The following is a 24,495-nucleotide window of genomic DNA, read 5'->3' as shown; positions in this document are numbered from 1 at the left end:
TAGTTTTCCCTTCCATACGCTCCGGACAAGGGAGGAAGAGGGGGAAGGGGAAAAGAAAGAAAAGCGCAGAATAAGGCTCCTCTTTTTTTAAAAAACAGATAGGGACGAAAATATTAGAAAGAGAAACAGAAAACAGAAGGAATACGATACCACAGGAACACGAAGAGATGAAGAGAAGTACGAGCTAAGGAGGGAACGCAACAAGGTAGGTGTTGTCCGAGAGGCAGTTAGGAAGAAACTGAGTGGGAGGGGCGCCTTCCGCTCGCTCCAGGCATGCGCAGTCGGTGCCTGCTCCCCAGAGCGAGCCAGAAAGCGCGCCAAAAATAACACTCAAGCGAGCTTTTGGAGTTTCCGAGTTAGGATCCGTCGCCAAGGGCAAGACCCACATGTGGGACTGCACAGAGACCATGATGAAGATCCATTCATTCCCTCTACCATGCCCTGACCTGAATGGCCCGGGGTAGCCCAATCTCATCAGATCTTGGAAGCTAAACAGGGTCAGCTCTGCCTAGGACTTGGATGGAAAACCACCAAGGAAGTCCAGGATCACCTCTTCCTTTGAAACCCCTACAGGGTCACCATAAATTGGCTGTGACTTGACAGCACTTTCCATCACCACTGTGCTCTGCAGGCACAACAGTGTCTCAACAGTGTCACACAAAGCACTGTTGCTGCAAAAAGTATTTGCATGAGCTGGCTGGCTTAGTTTTATTTAATAATTGTTGCTGGACTGTTTTTAGCAATTACTGCTAGTCTGTTTTCATTAATGTCTAAATCTGTCTTCACTGATCCTTTTTTAAAAAAGAAAACACTTGCATCTTTCTATTTGTAACTTAGAATCACTGCAAGCCAACTTTGGGGCCTGTTTCTATGGTTTAAAAACCCCAGTAAAATCTAAACAAACACAAAAGAAAAAGCTAGGTGCTATTGCTGTGGACTGACGGGTACATAGCAGCAATGTATGTTAGCAAAGGGAAAGCCAACTATGGCCACTTGTGGAAAGAAATACCTTTGATATTTCTCTAGAGTCCAAAGCAAACAGAGTCCAAAAGCCCATCAGCTCCCTCCCCCATGAACATTTCAAAGTGAAGTCCAGCAATCCCATTTCCTCTTTCCTTTGACAATGCCCACCTGGGGGGAGAAGCCCAGCCTTGGTCTCCAGTTCATAACCTGGATCTTCCGGATGTCTCTTCGTCAGGTAGTGACGGGCAAAGTCCTGAAGGGAAGGAGGGAAATTTCAGCCAGCCTACACACTTTCTTTCAGCCCCCTTCATCTCTCAAAACTAATCACTACAATCTGTGATTAGTTTCACATGCAACATGAATTGTGCATATGTGTGGGGTATGTACAGGCAGGCAGTGGGTCCTAATTTTCTACATGCCTTTGATCACACCTTGAATTGACAGCTAGTGAGGGGTGGGTACCTAGGGTAATAGCAGCAGCAATAATGGCATCTACACAGGAAAACAGGAATGAACTTCCTCCTCAGCCACAAAGCTGACCCACCTTTTGCAGGGTTGTAGTGAACATAAAATGGGACGATTTTCGTTTTTACAGGAAGGGAGAAGAAGCAAACTTGAGAGCCCAGGGATCAAAAAAGACATAAGCAACAGTAAAACCAAGAGAATCAAAAGGTCCACTGGCTATAAAATATTCAAGCACATTCAATTTGCTTCCTGGCAGCATCAGAGCAGTCATTCAACGCTGACTCAAGTGTCAGAGGGTCTCCAGAATGCACTGAATCTCCTGATATGGCTGCTCAAAAAGGAGAGATTCTTAAGCAACTAGGAAATAGCACTGTCCTAAGTTCACTGCTCTGCCCCTTCCAACAACACATTTATTCCCTCTCCAAGGTTTTTCAGAAAGCCACATGCTCTTTTCCAGTCTCACTTCAATGCCAGTTCCTGTCCTCAAATTCACAAAGAAACCCAAACCCTCACATTTTTGATAGAATGACACCTCTCCCTTCCTCCACCTGGCTGTTATGCATCCTACATGAAGCAGAATAATTTAGCAAATGCAAGCCAATGCCATTGGTTTGCACGCACCAACTCACACAGCAGAACCAGAGCTTCCAATTTAAGCACTGTCACTGTTTTAGCATGATGTGCTTGTGTGCTCCCACACATACAAAAGAGTGCCAAACTTGGCACATCCTGGCCACTGTTTCTTGCCAAACTACAACTGACCCTACTGTTCAGCAGACGTAAGCTCTTGGAGAGCAAATTTGGCATGACATGGAAGGGTAGTCTGCCTGCAATTTAATTTACCACAATGCTTTGTTTTGTTTTAACTGGGTTTCAGGAAAAAAAACATTTAAGTTTTCCACTTCAAGGACTCAAAACAGCTGGGTCTAGTCCAATGGAACTCATGCATCTTCTGGGTCGAGGCCACAAATCCCTTCCTCCCACACTGCCTCCCCTTATAGCAGGGAAGGGCTTCACCTCACCTGGTGGGGTAGCACAAGGTAACAGATGATCGAGACAAAAGTCCCAAAGCAGGGAGTGATGAAATAGCTCAAAGCAGAGGTCTCAGCATCGACACCACCTGAAAGGCCAGAGAAAAGGTGTGTGTGTGGGGGGAAGTGTAAAGTCGCCAGAAACACATCTCCCACCTCGTGTCCTCTCTGCCCTGGTGGCCAAAAAGCATACAAGGAGCAAAGCATGGGGTTAAAGCTAGAACTTGCTCTAATTTTTGTATTAGAAAAACAGACCTAAGAATTGGTCATCATTTCATTGTTGCCTATGAGGCTCTCCCAGCCATTGGCTGATGCCACAAAATGTTCACAGATATTCTAACCATTCTGTGTGGGGTTGGCTCTGAAGGTATGCTGATGAATGGGTCAGCTCTGGCATGGAAAGATTTATTTGGATGGCAGAACAGAATCACAAGGAGCTCGGACTGGGCAGAAGGGAGGAAGAAAGGTGCGAGTGTTGAGCAGGCAGGGAGCCTACACAGCTGGTAGCACAGTGAGAGGAAGGATGCATGGATGGAGGAGTTAAAGATCTGAGTGGGGGGGGGAAGGTGGAGGAAAGGAATGGCCTGAGCAGAACAGGGGAGCTTAATAAAAGTTACCACATGCAGGGGCTAGGACAAAGCTGCCCATTTGCTCATAGCAGGAATGGACAGTCAAGGGAGACCAGAAGGCCAGGAGAATGGGTGATAAGCAATGTCATCTTTGCTTGTGTGACAGATTTCTTGTTCTCAGTACCCCAAACCAAGACAGATGTTCTAGGACTACAGTCAGTAGCCCATTACCAAATGCTTCCTCCCCCAAGGTACTCACTGGCCATGGACAGCACCATGGCGATGGCAGCAAAAGTTCCTGCCATGCCCTGGCCACTCAGGAAGAGGGTGCTGAACTTCTGCGGGAAGGAGCCCAACTGCCCAAAGAGGCTGCCTTGCAGGATGGCACAGAAGCCTGGTGCAAAGGGAAGAAAAAGACCACAAATCAGAACATCAATTATAATTTAAGAAAACCAAGATGGGGGCAGGATTCTGTGAGCCCTTTCCCCCAGGATGGGTGGGTTATATATCTGTTTACTTGGCAGCAAAGGAAATGTACTCTGCACAATCTCGAAGGCATCTTTTCAGCTCACACCTCCCAAGACTGAACCCAAACTCTAAACGCAGATCTCAAAGCCAGGTCCTGGAGCTTAAGTCTCTCACCAAGATCTGATATGCCCACACACTGCCAATCGCACAACCCTAGCCTCAACAACAGCACTACAAGACAAACACTGCAGAAACTGCCACATGTTATTTATTAGGTCAGAGAAAGCTATGCCTGTTGAATTTATACCTGACATGTAGATGTTAAAGACAAGGAGCAAAGGCAGCAATTTCATCAGTGAGCAACTGTACAGCATCTGGGATAGAGGCACAACGATACCCATAGCAGCTGCAGGACGGCACGGTCCTGCAGTCACTAACCAAGTGGTGAATCAGAACCTCCCCAAGTTCTGACCTTGCCTCTACCACAAATTCTTCATGTGGATTTAAGTAAACTGCTTGAGGCCCCATCTGTAATTATGGGGAGAGGGATTCCACCTTCCAAGATGCAAAGCATTTTACAAATGCTCAGGAATGTCATCATTAGCACATCTTCTATGCTCTGGATTGCTTCCCAGGGCCTTCCTTGCTACAAACCTCCAAAAGTTAGGTTACTGACTGCAACAGAAGTCTCCTGCTACAGATCTGACAGGGCTGGGAGAAGAGAGAGAAAAAAGTCCCAGATCACTCACTCACAGTTAATGAACCAGACACTCGCCATGGTGATGGAGAAAAAGCTCTGGGGTGGCATCTTCACCCTGACAAGGGTAGCCGTCAGTGTGAAGAGGAACAGGATCCCAAAGAGGCTGCCTTGAACACGCACTTTGTCTGGAATGCTGGCAGGGGGGCGGGGAGAGACAAGAAGGCAATGCAACGTGAAAACCAGATTGTATGAGTTCAGAGCCAGGGAACAGAGGAGAGGCTGCCTCTGCCTCCACCACCTATGCATGACTGCCAGCTCATGAAGACAGCACCTGGGTGCATAGGAATGTACATGCCATTCCCCTTGGTTGGGTATGCTGCTTTTTCAAGCATTCCTGATAATGGGGATGGCATCTACATGCATATCCTCCCTATGTGCATGGATGCCTTGGTCATGAGCAAACAATCACATGCAGGTGGGGCCAGTGCATCCGTGCCTACTCTCCCCCCATGCATGTAAATTCGATATACACATAAATCCTATGTAGAGAAATTTATGAGACTTACTACTATCCTGACCTTTACTGTTTGCGTCCCCCCCCCACCATACATACATTTCCCTGTACCAAGGGGCAGGGGTCGTTTTGTATAAAAATAGGTGGTGGAGCTCATCCAGGGATTGTTATGCAGCTGCACCTACTATTCAATGGACAAGGTGGGAAGGAGGAGGGGGAACACTCAGAAAGGGGAACACTCAGAAAGGGAAAGAAAGTCTGAGGGGGAACACTCAGACTGCCAAGGGGTATCCCACAAACATCAAAACACAAAACTGGAAGGGACTGAATGTACAAATAATTGATAGATCAGGGAGAGGCCTGACTTCAGGCCCAAATTTCTGAGCATTTGGGAAATTTCTTTAATTGTTACAGCTCTGCCAGTTATGCTGAGCTTCTGTAATCCCTCTGGAAAAGGATTTGGGAGCCATAGGTTCAGTTATAGTGTCCTGGCTCCACTGATGGACCTTCCGTGTGATACAGAGTGTTGGGCTGGATGGGCCAGTGGCCTGATCCAGCATGGCTTCTCTTATGTTCTTATATTTCTGCCAGACAACTCATTCTGCCCGCTGTACAATGGAAAAAGATAATGGCCTACTTCACAGCAGCATTCTGAAAGCAAACACAACACAGTCTTTAAGACTATGGATCATTTTTATATAGGAACTTAAAACTGGTGGGGCAGGCATGTTCGTACAGAACAAAGTGGAAGGGGCTGTGCTGGAGTGTGTGTGGGTGGAGAAAGAAGAGTGGGAAACCAATCTAGAAGTGGGAACCTGAGCTGAGATTAAATAGCATGACCACGGCTGTTCTCACCATTGGTAGAGGAGGGAGTTGAGGAGGGTGAAGAGGAGTAAAGGCAGCTGGGAAAGCAGAGCCAGCCAGTTGCTGAAGTTGAAGTCATCTGTACAGCCAGGAAAGGGTTCAAGGCCAGGGACGGTCCCATTCTCATTCTCTCCATCAGCTGAGCAGTTCCCCACAATAAGCCGAGACTGGAAATACTATGAAAAGGGTCAAATTTAACAACTGAGGTTCATATTTGCCCAGGAACTGGTCCCTTGAAACCCAGGATAAATGTGGTTAAAAGGGTGGGGGTAAAATCTGCTTATGCCCAGAGGCACTCTTCATTCATGCTATGCCACACATTCCAGAGCTGAGCGTGGGATACTAAATAAAGTCAGGGCTTGAGTCCTGGGGCTGCTTAGCTCAGTACATGCCCTAGCTGTATTCCTTTGACCTTAGAGCTGTGTACATATGAAGCTGGCTTACACTCAGGCAGACCACTGGTCCATCCAGGTCACTGCTGCCTGATTGGCTGCAGCTCTCTGAGCTCTCAGGCAGAGGTCTTCTACATCACCTACTAACTAACCCTTAAAAAAAATCCTGGAGCTGGCCAGGAGTGGATCTGGGACATCCTGCATGCAAAACAGATGCTCTAACATTGAGCCACAGCCTCACCCCTCCTCCCCATCTTAAGTTCCATTGGAACACAGCCTCAGTTAGGGATTTTGGCAGCATCTCTGGACGATCTTCTACCAAGCAAAAAGCAATGCAATGGAAAACAAAAAAAACAGGACAATTTCAGAAAACCTCATAAAAACAGAGGCTAAATAAACAAGATTGTCCATATTCTAAGTGTGCCTCTTAACTTACAATTTCCTGATTGCCTCTTTGTGCACTCTAAAACAGGTCCATAAAAGGGCAGGGATTAGACCAAACCGAGTCAACAGCCTATGAGCAGCATTTGATCAAAATGAATCTAGTCCCAATGGGCATTTCTGGAGGCCCATTAGAATTCTTGGTAATGACTGCCTGGGAAGGCCTAAGACCACACAGTATTTTCTTTCTGTGCTCCCCAGAGCCATTCTACCAGACACACCCTGATTCTGATACTGGAAATTTAATTCCCAGGCACTCATGGGCCAAATTCAGACTGCTACATCTGGAGAGAGAAGCTTTAAGCCTCCCCCTCCATGTCTTTATCCTGACCTGAAATGGCCCTGAGGCGTCACTCTTTGCCTCACTGGAGAAGTGTTCTTCAGTAGAGCAAACAGCAATCCTCCAAGGTCATTTCAAGACAGGAAAATGGCTGGGGGGGGGAGTGCTTAATCCCCCTCTCCCCTTGTGCCATGGTTTTACTATGAATTGGGTCCCTACATGCCAAAGAAGAAGACCACAGATTTATATCCCGCCCTTCTCTCTGAATCAGAGTCTCAGAGCGGCTTACAATCTGCTTTATCTTCCTCCCCCACAACAGACACCCTGTGAGGCAGGTGGGGCTGAGAGACCTCTCTCAGATGCTTCCCTTTTAAAGACAACTCTTACGAGAGCTATGGCTAACCCAAGGCCATTCCAGCAGCTGCAAGTGGAGGAGTGGGGAATCAAATCTGGTTATGCAAGATAAGAGTCCACGTTCTTAACCACTACACCAAACTCGCTTTCAATTGACTGAATTGATTGAAGAACTGGGCTCAATTGGCTGAATCTGGGGACGGATCCAGGAAACATAGAGCATGTAATTAGGACTATGAGAAGAGTGGGATTGCCAGCTATCTATATGAGAGTGATACATACTGTATAGGGTTGCCAGCCTCCAGGTGGGGGCTGAAGAGCTCCCAGAATTACAACTGATTTCTAGACTGCATAAAATCACTTATTTATCATTTATTTATTGAAAACATTTCTTCCACCACTCCTGGAGAAAATGGCTGCTTTGGAAAGTGGACTGCATGCCATTATACCCTACTAAGATACCTCCCCTCCCTAAACTCCTAACCTCCACCTTCAAATATTCAGGTATTTCTGAACCTGGGGTTGGCAACCCTATATATTGGTGGGCTGCGCTTGGCTTGGTATGTTGCCTCCCCTGGTATACCCTTTGCTACAGCTCCCTCTCCCCAAACCTCGAGGGATCTGGCCACCAGAAAGGCAGTAAGGCCAGGGGCCCGCATCTCAAAATGAGCTGTCAAAGGCAGGCAATGAAGAGCCAGAAAAGACTGCATTTTGAATCAGCCTAACAGACCTAAGAGAAACCAAGCCATAAGGAGCACCCAGAGCGAGCATGTACAGGATCTCATGACAGATACAATCAACAGAGATACGCCCCCTACTAATCCTTAACCTCATCTCTTCTGATTCCTGAAGAGCCTTGGCAAATGGCACTGTCTCCTTCAAAGCAATTTCGAAGGTCTACCACCTTTCCCCCACCCAACACTGAGTCGCTGACACACAGAAACACAAACACTGGTCCCTTTCTGGACCTCAGAAGCACAAACCAAGCATGCTACATATGCTCAGTTTTAATCTGGCTACTCATTACACCTCAAGCCAGTCCACCCCTGACTCCCAAAAGCAGATTTAAACTGGCATTCTGCACCCCAAATTTGTGCAGCTCTTGAGGCGCCCATAAGAGAGCACCCTCAGTCTCTGTCTTGATACGAACTGCTGGCTGGCTGTGTCCCCTCCCCGCCTCTCTACGTGGATTCCAGTCTTCAGGATCAGGTGAACATCACCCTAATCTATATTCAGTCCCTTCTTGTCACTATCAATCACCCCGCTTATTCTTAGGTTTGTGTATGTTGAGCTATGGCTATTATTTTGCTTGAGTGATTAGTGTGAATTTGTGCATTTATCCACAATGGAACTACATTTGTTCAATTAAAGGTCCACTGGTGTTCTTTGCAATCTTGCCCTCGTATATAGAGAGTATCAAAGAACCCTTGCACTTGTCTGTAATCATACCCAAGCAATCTGTGTACCAATCAGCCAACACTGATCAGTGGGAGGGAGATCATCTGCTGCTTTGAAACTCCAGGCTGAGGCCACATACATCCAAGTAAGTCAATACTAAGCCCAACATTTAGAGCCTCCCCATGCTAACATGAAATCCCATGGGCTCACCCAACACACAGACTGTGGCAGTGCAGAGTAAAGGACTGGCATGCTTCAGGATTTTAAAACAAGAATTACGGTAAATGCAGACAGAGGAATAAAATTTAAAGTTTGAATCTGAGCAGGGGCAGAGTCCGGGAAGACAACTCCCTATCTTTGTTGCCCAAAAATGCATTCAGAGTTAAAAGACTCACCGGAATAGCTGTGATGAAGAAGTTCCAGGGAAGGAGAGTTCCCAGGCCAAGGACGAAGAAAATTATTGCCACACAATGAAAACTGGCAGTTCGGGGAGAAAAGGACACACCAGTTAAAAAGATTTCAGGCTAGGGAGATACATCGGCTCAACCACAGACTTTATTCACATATTACATTGACAAACCATTTCTAACAGCACAAAATCACAATAAAACTATAATTAAAAAATTACAGTTCAGTTCCTAAAGCTAAAGCTAAAGCAGTGGCATGTATCCTACTGTCTGCTTCTGCTAACGTGAAGGCCATGACATCAGTGGAAGCATTTTTTTTAAAGCTGCAGAAAACTGTTGCAAAAGACAAAACCTCAAGTACACCAAGGTTTTCAGTGTATAGGCCTATTTCCACTCCTGCAAGATGCAGCACTAGAAACGGAACATTATGTATAACTGGGCATTCATTTTTAATTTATAATTTAGTAGTGAAGTTAAAGAATACATTTTCAAAATGGGGCATGGTAAGAACCATGCCACTTGCACAACAAGCTTTGCATTAAGGGAACACCATTTTACTTATGTATACACCAATACATAAAACAATCAACACACCACCTCAGATTCTCCAGCAGCTCCAACTTCAAAAAGAACTTTGCTTTTTAAAAGTCAGAAACAAGCAAACCCAACAGATGTGGCAGCCAGGAAGAACTTCCTTAGACCAGTTCCTCAATAGAACAGGCTTCCTTGGGAGGTGGTGGGCTCCCTTTCTTGGAAGGTTGTTAAGCAGAGGCTAGATGGCTATCTGACAACAATGCTAATTTTATAACTCACTATGAATTTAGGCGGGTTATGAGAGGGAGAGGATCATGAGAGGGAAGGGATAAGCCAGTGCTTGGCTCTCGTGGCCCTTTCTTATATGCCCCGGGTAATGCTGATAGCCACTTTGAGGTCAGGAAGGAATTCTTCTCCAAACTAAAATGGCCCAGGGATCCTGGAGGAGTGGGAGGTAGCTATGAATTTCCTGTATTGTGCAGGTAGTTGGACTAGATGACCCTTGGGGTCCCTTCCAGCTGTTTCTATGAAAAAGCACAAGGAAAAATACCCAGAAGATGATGTACATTTCAGTATCCTGAATCATGCTTGCTAAGGCCTTTCAAAATTCAACACCAGGGCTGCTTCCCCATGAAGATCTTGTTTCTGCAGCAAATGTAGAGACATGTGTGTGGCAGTGGAGCATTCACACAAAGATTTCTGCACACTTTCCTTTCGTCAGTCCTTTGTAGCTACCTCCCCCACTGCTGCCAGTGGAGGAATTTTTTTCAGCTTTTTTAAAATTAGGACTTGCTAGACAGCTATAGTGTTATAACCATCTATTGCTACAATCTACTAGTTCCCATCTTTATTTTAAAAATGCAGTGAGCCTTTGGCCTTTTCATTGCAGAGATGTAAAGAAAAAAGTACAACCTGCATCTTTCCCCTTACAACTCCACCATAACTTACTTTTTTCAAAAAGTGAAAGCTGTGAACTAGTTGATCATAGAAATAGCTTGTTATAACACTACTGTGCTACAGCAACACATCTAGTCACAATTTTTAAAAGCCCTGAAAAAAACATTCTATGGGGAGGAATGGCAACTGTAGGGCACTGAGGTAAGGACAATAGCACCAAATGTGGGCAGACTCTGCAAAAATGCTCATCTTCCTGTCCACGCAGCATTTAAAGGCGCTTTGACTGCGAAAAGACCATTATCAGACCAGGTTTGGGAACTATCACAGCAAAGGGGGAGAAATCACAAAAGCAGGATAAATATAAGACAACATCATATGGGTACTCCCCAAAAATGCCAGGAAGCCAAGGCAGAGCGAAACATCTTTATTTCTTGGGATTGGCCCTGTACACAAAATTAGGAATTAGGGAATTCGGGATTATTAGGAAAAGAACATAAAACGTTATTATAGTGCCCCTGTACAGATCAATGTCAGTGTTCCCTCTAAGCTGTGTGCATGAGCAGCCACTCATTGACACAGGAAGCCCCACTCAGCAGAAGCCATTGCCCATTGACAATTTTAAAATTATAGCAATTATATTCTCTCAAGATGTAAACTTCTTTGCTCAGCGGGGGGAGGGGGGTGTGGATTAGAGGAAACATTGTCTATGATGCGGCCTCATTTGGAATACAGTTCTGGTCACCGTCTTTCAAAAAGGACATTGCTGAGCTGGAAAAGTACAGAGGAGGGCAATGAAGATGATTAAGGGGGTGGACCACCTACCCTATGAGGAAAGGCTGAAGAGTCTGGGAGTTTTCAGTTTAGGAAAGAGGTAACTTAGGGGAGACATGATAGAGGTTTATACGATTATGCATGGGGTGGAGAGAATTTTTTCTCCCTCTCCTAATATACTAGAACTCAGGGGCATCTAATGAAACTGATGGGCAGCAAATTCAGGATAGACAAAAGCAAATACTTCTTTACACAGAGAGTTAATGAAATGTGGAATTTGCTGACAGAGGATGTAGTGATGGCCACAGGAATAAACAGCTTTAATGGAATCAGATTAATGGAGGATAGCTCTATCAGTGGTGACTGAAGGCAACTTTCAAGGGCAGAGGCACAAAACCTCTGAATCCCAGAGCCAGGGGGCAACATCAAGGGAAGGTCTCCATCTCTATGCCCTGTTGTTGGACCTCCAGAGGAACTGGTTGGCCGCTGTGTTAGACAGGAGGTTGGACTAGATGGACCAATGGTCTGATCCAGCAGGGTTCTTGTGTTCTTAAAATGGTACTCCATGTAGACCTGCAGAGGTAAGCATAATACAATTTCTCTAGCTAGCGCTCATCTGGATCAGACACACCTTACAAGTATCTTTAAAAGGCAGACTCCACAGAAAGCACACTATGCAGCCCACTCTCAAGGTCACCATAGTAAAGATAAGGTACTCTGCAACAGAAAGATGGCTAGTATGAAAGGAGGGCTTGAACGTTCTCTCTACTACCCCTTCTTAGTTTATTTCCAGCCTCAAAATCTGGACAGAGGAAAAGTCAGAGGGAAACAGCAGTGAGCAAGAGAGGGAGAGAAAGATACCCTTTCACTAGAGTTGTCATGGACTGAACCTGGCTGCATACAATGCACAGATTATCAAGCTATGGATATTCCTCTATATTGGGAGGATGGGGAACTTTAGAGATTTAATCAAGAATGGTCAAGTGAGCACCCCTAGCCTATCATGATGCCCAGGCTTCTCCCCTCACCCCTCCATGTAAACTCCTGTGTTCTTGCACAGCTACTGTGCATGAGCGACTCCTGGAAGATAACCTACAGAAAGGCTAAAGAGAGGGAGAGAATCTCAATTCTCTGTCTCAGACAGGTTTGGGGACGTGGGTCTTCTGAATGTTTCCCAGCTTAAGACTCTCAGGTGGGTAACAGGAAAGACAGAAATGAAAAATCCCAACGCATGTCAAAATTCCCCTGGGGTTGCAAAAAGACTGATCCAAACATTAAAGCCTTTCTGGCCTCCTTGAAAACTGAGCAGCAAGGGGGGGTGTTATAAAGAGATGATGGAAGGGGAGGCAGTTTTCCCTTGGTTTGCTTACGTCCCTCCCCCACAAACAGAAATGCTGTGTCTTGATAGTGAAGGAAAGAAGGGCAGAAGCCAAAACCACCCCCTCAGCCTCTCTCTCTTGTGACTAGACTGGAAAGTCAGGTTTTGGGGAAGTGTAGCTCACCAAATACTTCTAATCCTGAAATCTAAGCAAGTCAGTCATGAAACACTTTCCAGCATCCAAATACATACCTGAAAGCACTTTTTTAAAAAAGGACACACCTTTTGCCTTTGCCTCTTTTTCAGAAACAATCCTTTGGGGACATTGGAAGACTTGCATAATTGGTCTAATTAATGTTGAGTTGGGGAAGCAAAGGAGCTGGTGTTGTGGTTCAGTGGCAGAGCCTCTCCTTTGCATGCAGAAGGGCAGAAGTTCAATCCCAGGCACATTTGGTTATAAAAGGATCAGGTATTAAGTTATGTCATGTTAGCCGCCCTGAGCCTGCTCCGGCGGGAAGGGCGGGATATAAATAAAAGTTTATTATTATTATTATTATTATTATTATTATTATTATTATTATTATTATTATTATTATTATTATTAAGTTATGAGAAAAACCTCTACTTGAGACCCTGAGCAGCAGCTGCCAGTCAGAATGAACAATACTGATCTTGAAAGACCAGCGGTTTGACTTGGCAGAAAACCACAAAAGGGGCTGAGTACCAGAGACCACACAAAAACAGAAAAAGCAATTATCCTTAATGATATAAAAGCAGACTGTTACTATGTACAGTGCAAATCACACAGTGCAAACAATCCCAAAGTAAATCCCTCCCAAGCTAGACCTAATGAGACTCTGTTACTCACGAGTCCTTTGGTGTTCCCTGAGAGGCCATCATGAAAGGTTTATCCCTGTGCGGGAGGCAGTTCAGTGTGGGAGTCTTGCCTCTGTCAAATCACAGCTGCCCCTGGAAGGCAAAAATGGAATAACTAACAGCAAGTCTAACCTGAAGGGATGGAAAAATCCAGTCCATGACCATCTCTGAGTTTGAGCACCTGAGAATTGCAGCTTTAAAAGGTAGTCATTCATGGGATGACTGGTGAATCAGCCTACTACAAATCCAGTTGGAAGGAACAGAAAGAGCACCCAAGAGTACCATTTGGAACCCACCTCCCTACAGCGCCAGCCCAGCAATGCCAAGGCACAAGTCTTTTCAGATGCCCAGCTTCTTAATCTCAGCTGCAACTGTTCACAAATTAGAGAAATGCACTCTGCGTCTGTGCTTGCTCAGAAACGCGCTCCGGTGCTACTACTGCATATATGTCAGAGCTGAGTCCAGATAGTCAAACCCAGGGCTGACTCCTGATCAGTTAAACCTCTTCACCCACAATAGTTCAAACAGAAGCCTTCAATAGTTCAAACTCAGTGATTCAGAGGCTCAGTGACACCTTCTCCTCACAAAAACCACAAGGAAGCTAGAGTTATAAACCCTATTCTTTTTGTTAGTCCGAGCTCAGTTCATCAGAAGTATGAAGCAACACTTACTGGATGTGACCAAGGGAACTGACTCACGCTTATGCTGGAACATATTTTGTTAACCTTGGAAGTGCCACTGGACTCACGTTTACCGGTAATTTTGATACCGCAATCTGACATGGCTAACCCACTGGAATCATCATGGGAAATGGATATTGAAATGAATGCGGAAATATATAACACTTTGGCCTACATTTAAAGCCTCCAGCTCAGAACTAGGCTGAGAAGAGTTAGAAAAACCCTTTGAAAAACATGGTGGTTTTGCAATGGCAAAAAGAGGAGTAAGTACAATATAGATAACTCCTTAGAACAAGAGGGGGAAATCCAGATGTCGAATCAGTAGTTTATACTGGGAAAGTAATCCTTGGTATACACACTAACGCACTCAAAGGCAAGGCAGATTCAAGCTGCATTTACCACCGAAGAAGGGCTTCAGGAGATATTCACAAAATGCGCATTCACTACCTCTTAATACACTTAAGGTAGCACAGCTGCAGGAATCTTTGGAGCGGAAGGGTATCTGGGGCTTTATTCTACTGGTTTTAATTTGTAAAGCTTTAATTGTGACTTGTAAGCCACCCTGAGCCACAAGGGAAGGCAGGACATAAATATCTTAAGAAAGAAAGAAATAGTTGTATTTTGGATTGTACTATCAGGTGGGGGAGGGTTTGTAAAGAATGACCAGATCAAATACTGTGGAAGATTCTCCCTCCACACAAACACATATGTATTAGCTCACATTCACCCCCTTGCTTCTCTAGTTCTCCCCAGTCTTATATTTATTTTCATGCTAAAAGATTTTATTATTTCATTTACTTATTTCTTTCCTACTTTCTCCACCACAACCACTTAGAATTATAGAGCTGGAAAGGACCTCCAGGGTCATCTAGTCCAAACCCCTGCACAATGAAGGACATTCACAAATACCTTCCCCCCACACATACATCCCCAGTGACCCTTGCTCCATGCCTAGAAGATGGCAATAAAACCTCCAGGATCCGTTGCCAAACTGGCCTGGAGAAAAATTGCTGACTGACCCCAAAGTGGCAATCAGCATTTCCCTGGGCATATAACAAACAACCATGAGAACTAAGCACTGATGCAACCCTTCCTGCCCTCCTTCTCATGATCAAATCAGCATGGCTGTCAAATGGCCACCCAGCCTCTGTTTAAAAACCTTCAAGGAAGGAGAACCCACCACCTCGCAAGGAAGCTTGTTCCATTGAGGAACTGCTTTGTCAGGATGTTCTTCCTAATGTTTAGCCAGAAATTATTTTGATTTAATTTCAACCCACTGGTTCTGGTCCGACCTTCAAAGGCAACAGAAAACAACTCTGCACCATCCTCTATACGACACCCCTTCATGTACTTGAAGATGGTGAAGTGGCTTTCAGACAAACAACAACAACAGAACTGTAAAATAATCACATATTTAAAAAACAGTAATAAAACCCAGCTTCACTTTCACTAAAAAGAAAAAAGTTAACACAGGAAATTTCTTAGCAGCTTCACAGCACTAAGCAGCAAGGCAATAAAATTTACCACAAAAAAGCAACATTAAATATTGAAATAAATTGGCACTAAAATGATCAGCAGCTACTTTGTTCTTCTCTAGCAATTTAGTGTGTAAAGGAGCTGCACAAGCATTCTTTCAGAAACTTTCATGACACCCCAGCAGTGTAGATCAGTAGTACACCCATGATTTTGTAGCTGAGATGGACTTCTAGTTTGCTGATAACCTTATCCTGTGCTGGAAGTTATGTCTCACTATGTTCAACAGGGCTTACTGTCAAGTGTGTGTGCATGCGACTGGGATCTTAGCTACTGTGCTACAGTGTCACTCTTTTAGTTTCCCCCTTCTCCCATCTTACTCCCACCCCCCAAAGCCTTGTTGAAGTTCAGAACGTAAACTACTGAGACTTGTCTTTTTGTTTTGTTTTGTCTATGAGGTCCCATAAAGTGCCACAGGCACATATATAGTGCTATATTAAGAATATCTATATCCTATTTTTCTATTTAAGATAAATAATTAGGGTGGCTTAGAACATTTTAAAAGCCATAAACAATCTACACACACACAAAAGTACAATACAAATGGGATCTTGTTTGCATTTGGTCAGATTTGGCTCAAGTCTTCCTCCATCTTCACTCCAAACATTGTCACAATTGCTTCATCACACAAAGAAACAGTCACTACTGTGAGCTGGGGCCACTGGGGAGGGGGCATGACTCAGTGGCAGAGCACCAGCTTAGCATGTAGAAGGTCCCATGTTCAATCCCTGGCATCTTTGCTTCTAGGTGATATGAAAAATCTCAGTCCAAAACCCTGGAGATGGACTGTCAGTCTCAAAAGACAGAATAACCATGGGTCTGATTCAGTACACGGTAGCTTTGCGTATTCATGCATGAACAGGAGCCATAGCGTTTGCCATTCACAAAGCCTCCTGATTCCAGAGAACAACTAAATCTGTTGTATGCATTGTCAGTCACATCAAACTGGGAAATCAGGAAGCCATGTGGATCCATCTCCCTTTGAGGGCAGATCATGTTAATTGACCCACCCACACTTCTGCATGATTCTGTGCTTGCTGAAATCTATACCTGACAGTGGAGTCACAGCACTACCACTCCCAGAGCACCATTATCCTAACTTGCCCAGAACACCAAATCCAGGGGATGGCCTGTTCTAACTAATTTTTTTTTTAGTTACATCCTGCTTTGCCCACCTAAGTGGAGCCTACAGCCTACAATCCTATTCTCCCATCCTCCATATTATTTTCACAATGCTCTGTGAGGTAAATTAAGCTAAGTATGATTGGCCCAAGGTCATCCAGCAAATTTTCATGTCCCAGGAGGGATTTTTACCTGGGTCTCCTAGTTTCTAGGCTGATACTCTGACCAACAAAGAACTAGCATGGTGCAGTGGTTAAGAGCAGTGAACTATAATCTGGAGAATTGGGTTTGGTTCCCCTCACCTCCACAGGCATGCTGGTGACGTTAGGCCAGTCACAGTTCTCTCAGAACTCTCTTAGCCCCACATACCTCACAAGATGCCTACTGTGGGGAGGGGAAGGGAAGGTGACTATAAGCTACTTTGAGACTCCTCAAGGTAGAGAAAAGCAGGGGATAAAAACCTACTTCTTCCACCATTACACTAGGTGAATTCAGCGTCAGTTAAGACAGCCCCATGGTTGTCATGGCAGCCATGAAACCTTGAGCTGCTCCAATTAATGATAACAGTAGGGGTCAAAGGCCCATAACTTCTGCCACTAATGTGCAACATTACCACATACAACAGAGGGATTACAGGCTATTTGGAAGTTTGTCATGTGCACTGAGATTCTGATGCTAGACCAAGTAATTCCACTTTCATATTATTTCTGAGGCAGGAATTGACGGAGAACAGAATCACACATACACCAAAACAGGCACACAGCCAGGGTGGAATATTTAACTCTCAACCTTGCTTTCAATCAATGTAGGGGTACATAAAAGCCCAGCAGGGAACACCTCTGAACATGTCCAGAGTTACTTACCTTACCGTTTCACTGAAGAATTACAAGCAGCTGAGGAACACATTAAATTTGGAAGCAAAGGGCACTGGCAAATTTCTCTAAGAACATAAACCACGTTGGATCAGATGGATAGTTCATTTAATCCAATGCCTGTTTCCTACCACTCCCCCAAAAACCCACAGCAGGGCCACCAACTTCTCCCTATGGCTGCTCCCCAAAAACTAGTATGTACATTGACAGAGGTTCCATTGAGCCATTGTGATGAACAGCTATTGATGGACAAACCTTTGGTGAATTTGTCCAGCCCTTTCCAAAAATGAAGCTGGTTGCTGGTGCTAGATCCTGTAGCAATGAGCTCCTATTTCTAGGGAGACCCATTACCCCAAGATCTTTTTCCAGGTCTGTCAGCACTCACATCTTACTACCATCTATGAAAAATTAGGACTTTTGTCTCCAGTCTGCATCACTTCATACCAGAAGTATTGTGTTCCGTTTTGGACACCACAATTTAAGAAGGATATAGACAAGTTTGAACATGTCCAGAGGATGGTGAGTGGTCTGGAGACTATCCTATGAAGAAAGGCTGAAGGAGCTCAGTATGTTAAGCCTGGAGAGGTGATATGATCACCATCTTCAAGTATTTAAAAGGCTGTCATATAGAGAATAGTGAGGAGTTGTTTTCTGTTGCCCCAGAAAACACAAAAATACAATACAAATGGCTGAAATGAAATCAAATGAGTTTTTGGCTAAACATTAGGAAGAACTTCCTGATAGTTAGAGCAGTTTCTCAGTGGAACAGGCTTCCTCAGGAGGTGGTAGGCTCTCCTTCTTTGATTTTCAAACAGAGGCTAGATGGCCATGTCAGCAATGCTGATTCTGTGAACTTAGGCAGATCATGAGATGGAGGGCAGGAAAGGTTGCATCAGTGCTTAGTTCTTGAGTCATGGCCCTTTCTTACATGCCCAGGGAAATGCTGATTGCCACTTTGGGGTTAGTCAGCAATTTTTTTTTCCAGTCGAGTTTGGCCAGGGATCATGAAGGGTTGTTTTTTTAAAAAATCATCTTCTGAGCATGGAAAAAATTATCTTCTGGGCATGTTGAAATAACATTTTATTAAAGATTTCAGGTTTTCACAGCTGGTAACATCATTAGCTTTGCAGAATCTTTCGGGCTCAAGTGCCGTGTTCTACTGGAGAAAGTTTTTCTTCCAGACGTTTCGTTCTCGGCTGCGGAGAACGCCACTGAGGATGTTCTCCGCAGCTGAGAACGAAACGTCTGGAAGAAAAACTTTCTCCAGTAGAACACGGCACTTGAGCCCGAAAAATTCTACAAACCCTAATAACATGTTATTGTTTTATAATGTAAATTACAATATGATACAAACCAAAATGCAAAATTAACATTTTTCTGCAAGTACAAGGTCAAGAACGGAATATATTGTCTAATTAAAGCCTTAGGTATTGGTGAGAAAGAGAGAGATAACAATTAACAATTAGATTTACCATAATTGAAGTATATTAATCACTTTGGGAATTTCACCATTCTTCTGCAGATATTCTATAATAGGGGACCAAATAGAAAAAAAATAAGTCTACTTCTGGGTCTAGAAGCTTTTTTTTCATATCGGCTAACTTAGCCATTATATAAATATTCCACAGCTTCATATGCCACAAAGTTAAAGTGGAAGCCGATTCTTCATATGCCACAAAGTTATAGTGGGAGCCTTCCATTTTTGCACAATCGCTATTTTGGCAGCATAGATTAGAAAAGCAATTCTTCTTTTATTAACCAAGGTTATTTTATGACTTTTCCTAAAATTCAATAAAATAAATTCAAGGGATAATGGTAGTCGCATTCCTGTGATCTGTTATTTTGTTAAGTACCATTTTCCAAAATAAAATGATCTTGGGGCACCAGAGGGTGGGAGGGTATTTGTGAATTTCCTGCATTGTGCAGGGGCTTTGACGAAATGACCCTGGCAGTCCCTTCCAAATCTATGATTCTATTAATCTCATTTCCCACTTTGTTGTGCCCACTCGCCTAGTACAAAGGGATCCTCTGAGAGAGCCAGTTCAATGTAGCGGTTAGGAGAATGGACTCTAATCTGGGAGAAGCAGGTTTGACTTCCTACTCCACCACATAAAGTCAGATGGGTGACCTTGGGCAAGCCACAGTTCTCTCAGAGCTGTTCTCTTAAGAGCAGTTCTTTCAGCCCCACCTACCTCATAGGGCGTCTGTTGTGGGGAGAGGAAGGGAAAGGAAATTGTAAGCTGCTCTGAGACTGAGTGAAGGGCAGGGTATAAAAGCAATCTTTTATCCTCTTCTTCTCTTGGAATACAATCCACTTCAGTTTCTCCAGTTCTGAATAATTTGGCACCTTCTGCAGATGTAGCCTTTCCACTGCACACCCCCAATTCTACATCACTGATGAACAAATTTAAGTAGCACTGGTCCTTCCCTCCATTGCAAGAACTTGTCTGTGTATTTTTGCTCTCCATTTTCTGTCATTCAGCCAGCTACTAATCCATGTAAGAATCTGTCCTCTGACCCCAGGTGTGCTACGTTTACTCAAGAAGCCTTAGGTGATGGACTCTGTTAAAGCTTTTCAAAGTTCGTATTCCTTGCTTGGGTAATGAAAAACTTCTTGCCTTTATTATATGTATTTTTATTTATTTGAAACATTCCTGTGCCACTTTCCTACCCAAATCGGGCCCAAATGCAGCAGACATTTAACCGTTTAAGTGGCATTTTAAAACGTTTATACAATTGATGTAAACATACAAATACAACACAACCGGGGGTTGTGTTGTACAGTCCATAAAAGTTACTAGAGGCACCCCAAACAAAACAAAAAAAAAGTCTTCACCCATGAGCAGAAGACAACAGAGGGAGACTGATAAATACTTATGATACCCTTGATAGCCATACTGGATCCTCTTAGATTTGATGATGATATTGGATTTATATCCCACCCTATACTCTGAATCTCAGAGTCTCAGAGTGGTCACAATCTCCTCTATCTCCTCCCCCCCCACACACACAACAGACACCCTGTGAGGTATGTGGGGCTGAGAGAGCCTTTTACAGCAGCTGCCCTTTCAAGGACAACTCCTGTGAAAGCTACGGCTGACCGAAGGCCATTCCAGCAGGTGCAAGTGGAGGAGTGGGGAATCAAATCCGGTTCTCCTGGAAAGAGTCCATGCACTTAACCACTACACCAAACTAGCTCTCACAAATATGATGGCAGCTTCTCCACGCTATTCTAACTGAATGACTTCTGAGCATCCTAAAGAGATGTGGCCCCCTTTATTTTCCCCTCCAACTGCCTTTTGACTAATCCCCTCATGTTTCCAAGTTTCCTTATCTACCTGCATACACCCACCTTTTAAAACAACTTTCCATTTCTATGAATGCTGTTGTCAACATTCCCAACTTGTTTAACAAACCTCCCATCTTATGCCAGGTTCTCAGCAACACTCACAAACTAAGTCTGAGATCACCTCTTTCCTCATCAGGTCTGAGACTAACTGTTCCAAGAAGCACAGTGGGTTATGACATCTCTAAGTTCTCTCTCTTTGTCACAAATATGCACTTACCTAGTCAATGGGAAGGTAGTTGGAAGTCACTCATTATTACATTGCCTCTGTTATTGTTTTCTCTATCTCAGAAAGTCATCTATGGAATAACATCTGAGAAGCAGCAAGATCTGGCTCCTCCCTGCTTAGTCCCCAGGGCATTAAAGATCTCTAGGCTTGGGAGGAAGGGCCAGAGTATATATCACCCCTCACATGCCAAGCTGAAACCCTCAACAGAATAATATCTGAGGCAGAGCAGCGGAGGAAAAGTGTACATTAAAGTTATAAGCCAGAGGTTCTTGTGCTCAAAAAGGGACATGTCAATCTAATAAATAAAAATAAAGGTTATTCTTAGAATTCTGGTCAGGGGGCTGATAATACTAGGGACGTATTAAATTACTTTCTGGGCCTGCTATGTCCACCAATAGTAATTCTGTGGTGGAATTTATTCTTATTACATATTCAAGTTTATCAGATTCTATGCTTTCTTTGGTATACTGAGCTGCAGTCCTTTCAACATATCCTTCCCTGGCCTTTCTATAAAGTTTATATCCAGGAATGACCATGTCTCACTGATTCCCCCCCCCCCTTCTCCTCTGGGCAAACTATATTCTTTAGTATAAGCATGCCAGTTCCCCCATGTTCCCTCAGAGGCTTCCAATATTTGCATGCAAACACCTGTGCCTTGTTTCCCTTGCCAAGCTTTCTTGGCAGACATATTTTTCCTCCCACAACCCTTTTGGCTTTTAAAAAGTGGCTGTCATTTTCTGGCATATATTCATTGTAAAATTCTAGCCCATCTTCATTTAGATGACCCTGAACGTTTACCTCATCACCCTTTATGGATGAGTCATCCCAAACTGGGCTCCCCAGCTACTGTTGATTTTTCCACAGGAGTTAGTTGTAAAAGCGGCTCTGCAACCTTTTGGAGACTTAAATGCCAGCAGTCGGGCTCCATTTCAGCTCAAGTGAAGCATGTCCGCTGTGTACAGAGTCAGTTTCTCCATAAAGGTTCCTATATGCCCAGCATGGAATAGGTAACATTTTTAAAATAATGCTATCTTGGAAGCCCTAGACATTCATTACATAAGACATTCCCTTCTCAGGACCACACAACTACATTTCCCAAAGCTGCTGGTGCCGCCATGCACCACAATAGCCAATTCTTCCTTTGCACTCCCTAACAGCCTACTATCTGAACTGCACACAATGACTTCCACCTCTGCACTTGACAGGCATGTCACTATAAGGTCAAAACATCTATCAGAAATCTACCTCCTTAATTATGGACAAGCCCTTGCCTTGCCCCCAACTCCACAAAGGAAGCTGTCAGAGTGAGCACATTAGAGTCCTCAGGTAGGGTCTGGGTCCCCCACCCTATGTTAGCTGTACCACAATCACGTATGAATTGTGGGTTGGTTCTCCTTAATTCCCGAGTGCGCAACTCTTGACCAGAACCACTGTGCATATAGAGAAGCTTCAGCCTTCCCCTTCTGCTATTTTTGCCCCTTGTGCTATTAAATCCATTGGGAAAACCCATGTGAATCCTAGGGAACATGTGGGTTCCTCTAAACAGATCTCCAGGAACTGTTTCAGGTTGGGAAAATGACATACAAAGGTCTCGATATTGTGGTCCTGAATCTAATCACTGCACACACAAGAACTGATCTGACTACTTCAGACACAAGGTGGGATCCCCAAAGGCGTGAAGAATCCTGCCCTGCTTCCCTCTCCCTTCCACTCAATGACCACCTATGATGAGACCCTCATTCTCCAGGACAGCAGAGGACCGTCAGCATGGATGCTGACAGCCTTATCCATATACCTCTCTCTGGGTCACTCAGATTCTCCAGGTCAGCAACCTTAGCTTCAAAGGAACAAACAAACCCACCATGAGAGAGCCGGGAGCACCTTGTGTTCTGCCTACATGATATACCCATCTGTGCCATGCAGGGAGCTGTCCCTACCTCCTGCCACCTGTCTACTTGCATTGCTTGTTACACCTTTGGAGCATTTTTACTTGAAAGCAAAGCTGTGATTCTCCCCTTCAATGTCCTGTTGTCAAAGGCTCTACTGAACTGGCCTTCTGGCCCTGTTGCTGAACTTGCACGGGGCCTAACTCACTTGTCCCCTCTTCTCTTATTCAGACACTTTGTCGCAGGCACTCTTTTCTGTTTGCAGGACTATATTTTAGAATGAGACATGCTGGAACTAAGTGACCTGAAAACACTATTCTCTCTTTCCCTGAAAACCTTAAATCTGATGAGAATGAGTTAGATAAGAAGCCAGGAAAAGCATTCTGCAAGGGTCTGGACCGGGAGATACAACTTCCAGGGCTGTACCCTGGCATTGAAAACAGCTTTGAGGGGTTGCCCCCTCTGAGAAACGACTTCCTTTAAAAGCCTGAGCAATACAGTCGCCAGGTCTGGGTTGGAAAATACCTGGAGACTTTGAAGGTGTATCTGGGAGACAGCGGGGTTTGGGGGGGGGGGGGGGAGGGGAAGCTTCAGCAGGATACAATGCCATAGAGCCCACCCTTCAAAGCAGCCATATTCTCCAGGGGAGCTGATCTCTGCCAGCTGGAGATCAGTTATAAAAGCGGAAGATCTCCTGGCCCCACCTGGAGGCAGGCAACCCTACTTAGTAATCGCTCTCTCCTCCCCCCCCCCCCCCCAGAGTTCTAGGTCCTGCGCCGCAGTTCCCACAGGCCACGGCACCGTGTAAACCGCAGCATTCCTAGCTTCGCATTAGATTTCGTTGGACCCTACAAAGCGGGAAAGCATTTGAAAAGCCCCCCATCCTACCCCCGGTGCCTAGCGCATCCTTCCTCCAGCCGCGCCCCTTTCTATCCTGTGTCCGGAGACGCTTTTCGGATCCAGCACCGAAGAATAGGGCGACTCACCTTCTGGGGAGGGCCGCTCCTCCCGCCTGCGGCTCCTCGTCGACCCCGCCAGCTCCATGAGGCTGGAGGACGCCCGCAAAGCTGACCCGGCGAGCCAAAGCTAGCGCCACCGCCGTGGCCGGGGAGGAGCGCCGCCTTGGAGTCTGCGCGCCCGGAAACTGCTGGGAAAGAGGCGGCGTCCCTTGGCAGGCCTCCCTGCTACCTGGCTGCGGGGAGACGCCCTGGGGCTGAAGCGGGCGACCCGCCCAGCCACTTTCGCTCCCTTCCCTCTTGTGGGCCTGGGAGTGGTTTGAAATGCCGCGTCTTAGGCCTGGAAGAGGCGAAGCAGAACGCCACGGATCATGTACACAGTACTTTTCCCTTGCCCTCAACACTGGGTTCACACGTGCGCGTAGTTTCTAGACGCTGGGGTTGCCAGTTTCCAGGTGGTGGTTGAAGTTCTTCTAGAATTACAATCGTGTTCTCCCGGTGAAAGACTTCAGTTCCCTTGGAGAACATGGCTGTTTTGGAAGGTGGACTCTATGGAATTGTACCTCACTGAGGTCTCCTCTCCCCAAATCCTGCCCTCCCCAGGTTCAAACCCAACCCCCCACCTCCAG

At 45.0% G+C, this 24,495-nt stretch overlaps 1 protein-coding gene across 2 annotated transcripts in view; it reads right to left on the bottom strand.

Moving 5' to 3' along the window:
• Nucleotides 1–23,996, bottom strand: part of SLC29A2 (solute carrier family 29 member 2) — a 38,294-nt gene extending 14,298 nt beyond the window's left edge. Inside the window, exons 1-8 of one of the 2 annotated variants that reach the window (XM_060252115.1) lie at nucleotides 23,897–23,996; nucleotides 13,235–13,335; nucleotides 8,835–8,916; nucleotides 5,566–5,750; nucleotides 4,250–4,389; nucleotides 3,288–3,422; nucleotides 2,451–2,548; nucleotides 1,132–1,216 (exon numbers count right to left, since the gene is read on the bottom strand). In XM_060252115.1, coding sequence (XP_060108098.1) covers nucleotides 1,132–1,216; nucleotides 2,451–2,548; nucleotides 3,288–3,422; nucleotides 4,250–4,389; nucleotides 5,566–5,750; nucleotides 8,835–8,916; nucleotides 13,235–13,266 — 757 coding nt within the window. In that variant the 5' untranslated portion in view covers nucleotides 13,267–13,335; nucleotides 23,897–23,996. Of the gene's footprint in view, nucleotides 1–1,131; nucleotides 1,217–2,450; nucleotides 2,549–3,287; nucleotides 3,423–4,249; nucleotides 4,390–5,565; nucleotides 5,751–8,834; nucleotides 8,917–13,234; nucleotides 13,336–17,440; nucleotides 17,478–23,896 lie in introns of those variants that run through there. The other variant, XM_060252108.1, reaches the window with a different exon arrangement.
• Between the last annotated feature and the right edge of the window lie 499 nt (nucleotides 23,997–24,495).

Source organism: Heteronotia binoei, chromosome 1 (genome assembly GCF_032191835.1).
Source record: "Heteronotia binoei isolate CCM8104 ecotype False Entrance Well chromosome 1, APGP_CSIRO_Hbin_v1, whole genome shotgun sequence".
NCBI lineage: Eukaryota > Metazoa > Chordata > Lepidosauria > Squamata > Gekkonidae > Heteronotia > Heteronotia binoei.
The sequence above is the reverse complement of the archived record's forward strand: the minus strand, read 5'-3'. Positions and strand labels throughout refer to the sequence as shown.